At 32.8% G+C, this 12,652-nt stretch overlaps 1 protein-coding gene across 3 annotated transcripts; it reads left to right on the forward strand.

Annotated features, from left to right (window-relative positions):
* Positions 1-9,632, forward strand: LOC117343954 (tripartite motif-containing protein 59-like). Of its 3 annotated transcripts, none has more exons than XM_033906523.1 (2): positions 1-122; positions 6,882-9,632. In XM_033906523.1, exon 2 carries the CDS (start codon positions 6,912-6,914, stop codon positions 7,893-7,895), a length of 984 nt encoding a protein of 327 aa, XP_033762414.1. In that variant the 5' UTR covers positions 1-122; positions 6,882-6,911; the 3' UTR covers positions 7,896-9,632. The 3 variants fall into 3 exon arrangements, with proteins under 3 accessions (XP_033762414.1, XP_033762413.1, XP_033762415.1); XM_033906522.1 differs by lacking the exon at positions 1-122 and adding an exon at positions 2,329-2,375; XM_033906524.1 differs by lacking the exon at positions 1-122 and adding an exon at positions 2,830-2,928.
* Positions 9,633-12,652: the final 3,020 nt, after the last annotated feature.

A 12,652-nucleotide genomic window follows, 5' to 3' on the forward strand; every position in this document is an offset into this window, starting at 1 on the left:
AACACAAAACACATGTAAACATACTCTAATGGAAATCTAAAAATAGGAACAGCTCACCGGTAAGTGAACTACTGGGAATTCCAGTGTTTAAAATAAACCAGTAAAGAAGTAGGTGACTGAAGGTGAGTTTTAACTTTTATGTTCCCTACATTAGATTAAGTTAACTCTATATTTGTATATTTTGACAGTTTAATACCAGTTATTTTCATCAATATGTTTGAATATATTAACAAATCTCTTCGTTTTAATGTACAGTTTTTGAACTCTCTAGGTCAGTAAATCATATATACCTGGGTAAACCTAGTTCCCGATAGCTCCCTCTCAAATAGAGACTAAGACATCTAGGCTTTCGTAAACTAATATCGAGAAATAGACAACATGTTATGGCTTATTTTAAAGATTGGTCATTTCTCTTCAATTTAAGGCCTACTTCGAAAAAGTCCACCCAATACAACCGAAGCTACGGTACTTAGAAATAAATACATCAGATTTCAAGTCTGGGGGAGTTCAGAACCTTTCTCATTTATGTGTACTCTTATATGTTATTATTTTATAAAACGAGTCAGATACCTGTGGGCTATCCAATCAACTTATTTAGGTACATCATTAACTGATTATGTTTAATTAAGCTTTTTGTATGATCTTCATCAAGCTACTATATAGCCGCTGATGCTCACAATATCCCCTTGTGATTACCATTGATTTGAAAATTTTAGTACTTTTCTCTAGACCATGTACCATATACCATGTAAGCTTCCGTGCTACTTTATATTTAGTAACAAATTCAAGTCGCCTTCTATAGTAACTACGTTACTTATGAATATCACTCAGAATATAGTGTCTATTGATTGATAAACATATATTCCATTCGATATGTTCTGCTATATTTTCCATTTAAAATTGGGTCTATTTTTAACCTGTCCACGTGAACACGTCGTGTCATCTTATAAATGTTGTGAGGTAATCATATGCTCATATGACTATCCGTTTGTTTATTTTTAGATTTGGAATTTCCCAAAACGCTTTATTTTTTATTAGGAAATATGCGTGTAAGCGGACATATTCCTCACGTTGGTCAGCAGATCGTGGTCACACATGTGTATACCTCCCACGCATAGTGTAGTATTGTATCGGTATTGTCGAAATGTTTATATATTAAATAGATACATGTATTATTTCGACTTTCACTCCAACACCCAAAGAAATAGCATATTAACTTGCAGAATTACATTTAAATCGTGAGCTGACAGCCGAATTTTAGTAATTTCTTTTAAGTACCCTTTCCCTAATTGTTTTCTCAAATAGTCATACTTAATTCTTTGTTAAGACACGTATAAAAAAAATCTTTGACAATGTTCTAATTTGCTCTTTTCAATATTATCTGTAAATATTTAAAAGTCTGTCTTTAATTACAATGTAAGAGATATTGTCAATATTTTCTGTTTGCCATATATAGCCTGGGCCTATTCTATAGAAGTCATTTTTTTATATTTAGCACCCATTTATCGTTATTCTCCAACATGTCTTTATAACATGATCTTAAAATATAATTTTCAGTATCTACTATCGTTATCAAATACTTTAAAAAAGAAAAATCTTAATTTTCTTATCAATGGATATCTAACCAAGTTCTAAATAAACTATAGCATTACAATTATTTTTTACGTACACCGAGTAATTGTTCAACTTCAGGCGCTATATGAAAGCCCCATATTTCGGAATCATTACTTAAAGTACTGTACATATGTATCAAAAACTGATAGCTGGGTTTCAATATTAAAATATTGTTCACGACAAACATTCAAAACTGAAAATAAAGCTGCTCTCCCTAGATCTGCTACTTTTTGCTGTGTTTGTCTAAAAGTTCCATTGTTATTTAGCTAAATACCTAGATAATTGAATTAATTTACGATTTCTAAATGACATCTGTTATATGTCCAATTTTCGTTGTTCCTCAAAATACCACCATTCCTATATACATTTGTACCAGCACTTTTGTTTTATATGTGTTGACTGTTAAATGCCTCCTTTTTGTATATGCCTCTAAAGAATTTAACATGTCATGTCAGCCCTCAGGTTTACTACTGGCGAATCATGTGCTATCTTTAAATACTATTTAATAATATTTTGATATGGATTCAGAGTTTTATATAACGCTATTCCACAGCAACATAGCCGTTTAAAACGTGGTTCACAAAATTAAATAAGATTCATAGATTACGTGTCAATGTCGTTCAAGTATGTGATATTGTAGCCATTTTAAGCAACAGCACTAGGTTATTGTGTTGACACTATGTGGAAATTCCCAATCTATAAATAGATGTATGATTTCACCACAACTGTAGGCTTCACAGTAGAGAGACAAGCATATTTCGGTGAGTCTGTCTTGCTTTCAATAAGTATCGTATGGCATTTGATACAATGTACAACATAACTAACGGTACAAATAAGAATACACTATCTATTTTGATTTCTGTAGGAATCTATGATACTCACTCGTATCTATATTTTCATACGTGTAATCAATGTTATTGTTAACCCATTAATTGGTTGATAGGAATGTGTCTATAACAAAGCATTTATTTGTCTTTCTTTCTGACTAGGACGCTAATAACCCATGTATTCATTTTCAATAAACATAAAATCACATTGTTGTATTTTCCCCCATTTAACCTTCTATTTAATAATGTTTATATCTAAATGCAGATTGGAAAGAAGCTAAGCTAAAAATAGACCCGAGGAAATACATATTTTTATCTTGGTGAACACATCACCTCACATATGTATGGCATAAACGCATGCGCTAACACGCACGCGCTATACACGTTATTTAAATATAAAACATACGCAACCGGATAGGATTATCTGTTTATCTACCATATTGCTTCTGACGCTGATTCTTCCCTCTGGTTTCTGGACTCTAGGAAGGTAATATGTAAAATTGTAACATATTCGACAAGCTGAGGAGCGCTGTACCGAAAATGTCCAATATATCATTTACCAGGCAGTTTGATGCTTAAGTCTTACTTAAAACACACCCCTCTTTGTTATCATATTGGACAGTTTCAATACCTATTGAGTAAGTGCAATCATGTGCATCCATGACGGCCATTGAAGTGATATATAGGGCAGTTGTTTGCTGTAGCATAGCTTACTAATATATGGACAAAACTAGTAATGACACAGTTGTTTTTTCATAATACTTATTAATATATAGACAAGCGATGACATCACAACTGTGTTTTCATGATATTTATATACTAATTAATATATATTAGGCGATGACATCACAGCTGTGTTTTTGATATTTATATACAAATTAATACATTGACAAGCGATGACGTCACAGCTTTGTTTTCATGATATTCATATACCAATTAATATAAAGACAAGCGATGACGTCACAGCTGTGTTTTAATGATATTTATTTATTAATTAATATATTGACAAGCGATGACGTCACAGCTGTGTTTTCATGATATTCATATACCAATTAATATAAAGACAAGCGATGACGTCACAGCCGTGTTTTCATGATATTCATTTACTAGGTATGCTTTTCGGTCATCCTTTTAGTGTATGTTTAATCACAAAACCAATGAAGACATCACCAGCAGGTTCCATTTACACTGACGGACATTTATTAAACTGGGGCATGATACTTGTATCTGTAGTCTGCAAATTTGTATAATGCCACTTTAGAATTTCAATTTGTTTAATTTGAAATGAAGTACATTATGAAATAGAATCAAAAATCGGTTTAGACATGCATCAGAATACACTTTATCTTGTTTACCATATTTACACCAGTAATGACTTTAGTCAGTTCGGAAAACATCAGTATACACAATCTTATTTAATAATATTTACTCACTAACGAAAAATATCAGTATACACAAGCTTATTAACTAATAATAAATCACTAACGAAAAATATCAGTATACACAAGCTTATTACAGTTTTATAGAAATATCTGTATGATGCAGTTTTATAGAAATATCTGTATGATGCAGTTTTATAGAAATATCTGTATGGTACAGTTTTATAGAAATATCTGTATGGTACAGTTTTATAGAAATATCTGTATGGTACAGTTTTATAGAAATATCTGTATGGTACAGTTTTAGATTAATATCTGTATGGTACAGTTTTAGATTAATATCTGTATGGTACAGTTTTAGATTAATATCTGTATGGTACAGTTTTATAGAAATATCTGTATGGTACAGTTTTATAGAAATATCGGTATGATACAGTTTTATAGAAATATCGGTATGGTACAGTTTTAGATTAATATCTGTATGGTACAGTTTTAGATTAATATCTGTATGGTACAGTTTTAGATTAATATCTGTATGGTACAGTTTTATAGAAATATCGGTATGATACAGTTTTATAGAAATATCTGTATGGTACAGTTTTATAGAAATATCGGTATGATGCAGTTTTATAGAAATATCTGTATGGTACAGTTTTATAGAAATATCTGTATGATACAGTTTTATAGAAATATCGGTATGATACAGTTTTATAGAAATATCTGTATGGTACAGTTTTAGATTAATATCTGTATGGTACAGTTTTATAGAAATATCGGTATGGTACAGTTTTAGATTAATATCTGTATGGTACAGTTTTATAGAAATATCTGTATGATGCAGTTTTATAGAAATATCTGTATGGTACAGTTTTATAGAAATATCGGTATGATGCAGTTTTATAGAAATATCTGTATGATGCAGTTTTATAGAAATATCTGTATGGTACAGTTTTATAGAAATATCTGTATGATGCAGTTTTATAGAAATATCTGTATGATGCAGTTTTATAGAAATATCTGTATGATGCTGTTTTAGAGAAATATCAGTATGATGCAGTTTTAGAGAAATATCGGTATGGTACAGTTTTAGAGAAATATCTGTATGGTACAGTTTTATAGAAATATCGGTATGATGCAGTTTTAGAGAAATATCGGTATGGTACAGTTTTATAGAAATATCGGTATGATGCAGTTTTAGAGAAATATCGGTATGGTACAGTTCTATATAATTACATGTATGGTAGAGTTGTATAGAAATATCTGTATGTTGCATTTTATTAAAAAACATTTACACCAGTTTACCCAGAAAGATCTATGTATAGTGTGTTATCACATTTCCGGGAGTCTGTACGCTCTTGTAAGAGGTCATGTTATAACTTTAAAACGTATGCAATCTGTTGTTTAAGAGTTGGAAATACCCACAAAGTGTATTTTTAGTTATAGATTTACACAGTCCTGTATATACATATATCTGAGATATGCTATGACACAATGTTTGCGAGGTCCTACACAGTAGATATGTTTTACTTTTTATTTGAACCCAGTAGTCTTTGGAAAGTGATCAAACACTTCCTTAGACTCATGAAATGTGCAATATTTTCTCACAGAAACATTGTATGTTTTAATCTAAATGATTAGATACTGTGTATTGAAAAATTTCTGCCTTTTACCTTGACCATCACGCGAGAGTTGGCAGTGAATAACAGTTAATATCGTCTTACAATGTAATATAACGATAATGACAATGAAAACCAAGCGGTACTTTTTAAATCAATTTCTTCATGCAACTCGAGAGTCGTTTTCCTTAAAAAGCTGGCATATCTTCTTCATGTGAATATCATAGATCTTATGACTTCAAAAACATTTTGAGGTTTAAAATGTTGATATATATATACATAATAGGTTATGTTTTCCTGCTATAGGTTATGTTTGCCTATTATAGGTTATGTTTGCCTATTATAGGTTATGTTTGCCTGTGTTATAGGTTATGTTTGCCTGTGTTATAGGTTATGTTTGCCTGTTATAGGTTATGTTTGTCTGTTATAGGTTATGTTTGTCTGTTATAGGTTATGCTTGCCTTCTATAGGTTATGTTTGTCTGTTATAGGTTATGTTTGCCTGTTATAGGTTATATTTGCCTGTGTTATAGGTTATGTTTGCCTGTTATAGGTTATGTTTGCCTGTTATAGGTTATGTTTGCCTGTTATAGGTTATGTTTGTCTGTTATAGGTTATGTTTGTCTTTAATAGGTTATATTTGCCTAAAGCTTATGTAATTGCATTTTCCTGTTAGAGCTCTGTAATTTAAACAACAATAAATAGCATAGAAAGGAAGTTCAATGGTTGCTCTTACATTGCGTATAACGTTTGTTAATCTAATAAGACTTAAACTGATGTACAAATGTAAGATATCCATTACCGACGGTGTGACTCTTTAGAAGGAATGGCCATTGTGGCAGTAGTATTGCCGTCTTCTACAAATTGCGAAAGGAAATATAAGAAAATAAACGTTTAGGAAGGATAATGTAAGTCTATGTAAATTGTGGTCCCAGTAAAACGTGTCACGTGATTGAGAACATGTCGTGTTCTGCTAAACAAACGTTTTGATATGAATAGTGTTATACAATACCTTAATAAATGTAATTAATTTTGACATATATTTGTTTTGCATGGTTTTAACGTTCTCATTATAACCGTTGACTTGTGAGAACATGATAATCGAAATAAATAAAGCAAAAAATGTTTTATAGCATAATTTATTGTACATTGTACGACCTAATTGCGGAAGTATTTTAGTAATAAGGTAAATGGTAACAATTTTTGTTGGCATATACCATATTCCACCAATATTAAAATTTAAACATGATCTGATTAGTCCCGATTTCCCCAGCAGTATATTCTGTATATTGGGATGATCCAAACGGCTTCCGAAAACTGGCAGATGGAAATAAGATTCTACAAAAGCCATACAAGATATTACCACATAGAAGCCAAACAAAACTTTAATACTCAAAGATAAAGTTTCCAGGTAAAGTAATATTAACGTCTTGTTTCGTGTTACAGAACACAGACAGTGATTCATCCGGTGACTCCATGGAAATGCCTTCCTCGGACCTCCGAGATATTGTCTCCTGTCCAATTTGCTACGAGGACTTTGATGAACCGAAGTCTCTGCCGTGCCTCCATACATTTTGCAAAGAATGTCTACAACAGCTTATTACCAAGACTATGGAGCCAGATGTGAAGAAGTATTTCTTTTGTCCATCGTGTAGAATGAAGGTCTATGGTCCGAAGGGTGTACCACTTGAACAATGGGCAGATACTTACCCATCGAACCACATGATCAGAACATTACAAGACAACATCAAAATGGAGGATTCTGACAGCATATGTTCTGTGCACAAGGGGAAGGAACTTGAATTTTTCTGCACTGACCACGAACGCACGATCTGTTCCATGTGTGCTGTAATCGAACACAGACAGTGTAAGGATGTCAACACTGTTGACTCTGCAGCTGCCAAAACCAAAGAGAAGAATTTTGAACTGGACGGAAAACTTCATATGCTTAACAAATGGATGGACAAAAGGAAAAGCCAACGACAGCAAATTCAAACGCAACTGCGTGATGTTGAAACAAGTGTGCGGGCTTGGCGGAAGAAAATTAATGATGAATTGGACCAATGGGAATATAACCTAACGGAGCACGTGCAGACTATTGCAGCTACTGAGATCAGTCAATTGGAGCAGGATATTCGACAGGGCGAGCAGATCATGCACAACCTCAAAAATGTTCAAACCGACATCTTTGGAGTCGATCTTAGCAGTCGGGGGATTCTAGAATCAAGATCCAGTATTGCAACAGTTCTTCACGCGGCTACAGATGTGGTCAAATCTGCAGGATCTGGCAATACGCATTTGCTGTTTCGTTTTCACCCTGATGAATCGATAAAACAATCTCTTTCACGCATTGGCGACATTGAAGTCGTCCGACAGGGCAAAGACACCTCACTCAATTCGTCAAAGCAACTTCACCGAGAAGGCTGTAGTATCCGGAAGTCAGAGTCTGCGTCCAGGTAGACGTGAAAGGGTCAACACTGTGGACACAGCAGACGTCTCCCGGAGTTTAAAACACTCAACGTTAAATCCATATGCAAAGCAATTCCTATCAAGCGGGAAATTCGATGTCCGCACATCCCGTGATAAGGACGACTGCTTGATCACTGGTAGCACATTTTTACCGGATGGGAATCTTGCTATAACTGACCAAAGCAATGGCAAGATTAAGATTTTTGACAAACGCTTTAATCTTCTGTCAGAAATGGGCTTCAGTTCCGATCCTTGGGATGTCTGTTCGGCTGGTGATGACATTATAGCTGTGAGTTTCCCGGACGAAAATCTTGTACAATTCTTCAGAGTCCAGAACGGAAAAATCAATAGCTCCGAAGGAAATGTCAAAACTCCAGGCCGTTGCTATGGGATTGACATTCGGGGACAACGATTGGCTTTCACTTGCAGAAGTAGGCATGGCAGCTCTGTCCATGTTGTTGATCGAGCAGACGGCCAGACTTTAGGGAACATGGATTAAAAAGAAGAATCCTGCTTCAACAGGCGGAATGTGGTATCTCACATTCGACGATGGTGGGGACATTTTGTATGTGACAGACGACGATGAAAACAGGCTCGTCACTCTCGCTGTTGATGGTAGTCACGGTTCTTCACTGAAGTTGCTCAGTACCCAAGAATGTGACTGTGATTGCCCTCGTGGTGTTGCCACATCCGGTCCAAACCTTGTGCTGACCAGTCCACAGTATACGTTTGACCTGCGTATTTATCCCCAGCCTGGGACAAGGTCGAATATCATCAAGGCAAGTGGGGAGGTTGTCAGCATAGATAGTAACACAAATCGAATGTTCATCTCCCTACCATCAAAGGGGCCAAACGCGAACATCAATATGGGTCATGTTCGTCCTTTCTCCTGTTAGAACTCGATTCGTCTATTGTATATTGGATGAATCAGTATGGATATGCATGGAACATTTGTAGCTTGTTGTGTATCGGATTTAGGATACATCGTAACATTCAATGAATACTAAGTTTCAATATTTTCACATTTTAATCGGTATCGCTTAGAAGGGATGCGACACCTCGACAGCACTTTAAAAAAAATCAAAAAAAAAATCCTCATTATAAAGAACACTCCTAGCTTGTTCGGCTATATTGATATATGTTTTGTTACGAGGTGTGTAGATTGATTATTATCATGATTTGTCGTTTTGATAAATGTTATATGTCATGAAATATAATTCCATTCATGTCCATGCTTTTCAGCTGTTGTAAATGATTGTGTTACATTGTGAAAAGCATAAGATATATAAGAAACGTTTTGATGATTTATGTTCTGTATATTGTATGTAACATTTCCAGCAATATTAGTTATATAGATAGCGACCAGGCATAAAATTATCTTAATAAACAAAGAACACATTTCTTTGGTAGATCAATGTCTGTGCTATTCTGTTGCCGACGCTAGACAATCGTTTTTACTTGTTGAACATTATGTAATGTTACAGTGTTATGTTGATATTATCTATCCGTACAGAATCCATGACAACCATATCTGTCCTCGAACATAATGATTGGTTTTATTTTTAGCGACAACCTTCTCTTAAGAGCAGAGAGAATAATTGTACAAGCATGTTTTTAGGAGTAATTACTGTTAGCAGTCTGTGTTATCGTACATTATGTTTTCTATTAACCTTTTATTATGTTTATCTCTCAAACTTTGAAATAAAAACATCCACCCTTCTGTCAAAACGTGTTTGGATCAGTCAGTACCCAAGCTGACACAATTCTCTGTGTCGACTACAGCATAAACACAAACTACATTGTTTGTATTTACCAAAAATGTCTCTCATTTTGTGTAAACTACAAATGGCCAATCTTTCTCAGAATTTATCCTGGTCCCCGCTCCATAAAACTTTGCTTACAAGATCGAAATATTGTATATGATGAATTAAACAATTTTAATTTACATTTCTATAATTCTAACTACTATATCAATATACAAACAGAAAACCACTAACTACTATATCAATATACAAACAGAAAACCAATATCCGACTATATCAATATTCAAACAGAGAACCACTAACTACTATATCAATATACAAACAGAAAACCACTAACCGACTACGTGTATATCAATATACAAACAGAAAATCACTAACTACTATATCAATATACAAACAGAAACCCACTAACTTCTATATCAATATACAAACAGAAACCCACTAACTACTATATCAACATACAAATAGAAAACGACTAACTACTATATCAATATACAAACAGAAAACCACTAACCGACTACATCAATATTCAAACAGAGAACCACTAACTACTATATCAATATACAAACAGAAAACCACTAACTTCTATATCAATATACAAACAGAAAACCAATAAACGACTATATCAATATTCAAACAGAGAACCACTAACTACTATATCAATATACAAACAGAAAACCACTAACCGACTACGTGTATATCAATATACAAACAGAAAATCACTAACTACTATATCAATATACAAACAGAAAACCACTAACTACTATATCAATATACAAACAGAAAACCACTAACTACTATATCAATATACAAACAGAAAACCACTAACTACTATATCAATATACAAACAGAAAACCGCTAACTACTATATCAATATATAAACAGAAAACCGCTAACTACTATATCAATATATAAACAGAAAACCACTAACCGACTACATGTATATCAATATACAAACAGAAAACCACTAACTACTATATTAATATACAAACAGAAAACCACTAACCGACTACATGTATATCAATATACAAACAGAAAAACACTAACTACTATATCAATATACAAACAGAAAACCAATAACCGACTATATCAATATTCAAACAGAGAACCACTAACTACTATATCAATATACAAACAGAAAACCACTAACCGACTACGTGTATATCAATATACAAACAGAAAACCAGTAACTACTATATTAATATACAAACAGAAAACCACTAACCGACTACATGTATATCAATTTACAAACAGAAAACCACTAACTACTATATCAATTTACAAACAGAAAACCACTAACCGACTACGTGTATATCAATATACAAACAGAAAACCACTAACCGACTACATGTATATCAATATACAAACAGAAAACCACTAACCGACTACGTGTATATCAATATACAAACAGAAAACCACTAACCGACTACGTGTATATCAATATACAAACAGAAAACCACTACCCGACTACGTGTATATCAATATACAAACAGAAAACCACTAACTACTATATCAATATACAAACAGAAAACCACTAACTACTATATCAATATACAAACAGAAAACCACTAACCGACTACGTGTATATCAATATACAAACAGAAAACCACTAACTACTATATCAATATATAAACAGAAAACCACTAACCGACTACGTGTATATCAATATACAAACAGAAAACCACTAACCGACTACGTGTATATCAATATACAAACAGAAAACCACTAACTACTATATCAATATACAAACAGAAAACCACTAACCGACTACATGTATATCAATATACAAACAGAAAACCACTAACCGACTACGTGTATATCAATATACAAACAGAAAACCACTAACTACTATATCAATATATAAACAGAAAACCACTAACTACTATATCAATATACAAACAGAAAACCACTAACTACTATATCAATATACAAACAGAAAACCGCTAACTACTATATCAATATACAAACAGAAAACCACTAACTACTATATCAATATACAAACAGAAAACCACTAACTACTATATCAATATACAAACAGAAAACCACTAACTACTATATCAATATACAAACAGAAAACCACTAACCGACTACATGTATATCAATATACAAACAGAAAACCACTAACTACTATATCAATATACAAACAGAAAACCACTAACTACTATATCAATATACAAACAGAAAACCACTAACTACTATATCAATATACAAACAGAAAACCACTAACCGAGTATATCATTATACAAACAGAAAACCACTAACTACTATATCAATATACAAACAAAAAAACCACTAACTACTATATCAATATACAAACAGAAAACCACTAACTACTATATCAATATACAAACAGAAAACCACTAACTACTATATCAATATACAAACAGAAAACCACTAACTACTATATCAATATACAAACAAAAAACCCACTAACTACTATATCAATTTACAAACAGAAAACCACTAACTACTATATCAATATACAAACAGAAAACCACTAACTACTATATCAATATACAAACAGAAAACCACTAACTACTATATCAATATACAAACAGAAAACCGCTAACTACTATATCAATATACAAACAGAAAACCGCTAACTACTATATCAATATATAAACAGAAAACCACTAACCGACTACATGTATATCAATATACAAACAGAAAACCACTAACTACTATATTAATATACAAACAGAAAACCACTAACCGACTACATGTATATCAATTTACAAACAGAAAACCACTAACTACTATATCAATATACAAACAGAAAACCACTAACCGACTACGTGTATATCAATATACAAACAGAAAACCACTAACTACTATATCAATATATAAACAGAAAACCACTAACCGACTACGTGTATATCAATATACAAACAGAAAACCACTAACTACTATATCAATATATAAACAGAAAACCACTAACTACTATATCAATATATAAACAGAAAACCACTAACTACTTTATCAATA

This window comes from Pecten maximus, chromosome 15, assembly GCF_902652985.1.
Source record: "Pecten maximus chromosome 15, xPecMax1.1, whole genome shotgun sequence".
Classification (NCBI taxonomy): domain Eukaryota; kingdom Metazoa; phylum Mollusca; class Bivalvia; order Pectinida; family Pectinidae; genus Pecten; species Pecten maximus.

Coding starts and splice junctions, on each gene's coding strand:
- LOC117343954 (XM_033906523.1), top strand. CDS start 6,912: ATGGAAATGCCTTCCTCGGACCTCCGAGATATTGTCTCCTGTCCAATT.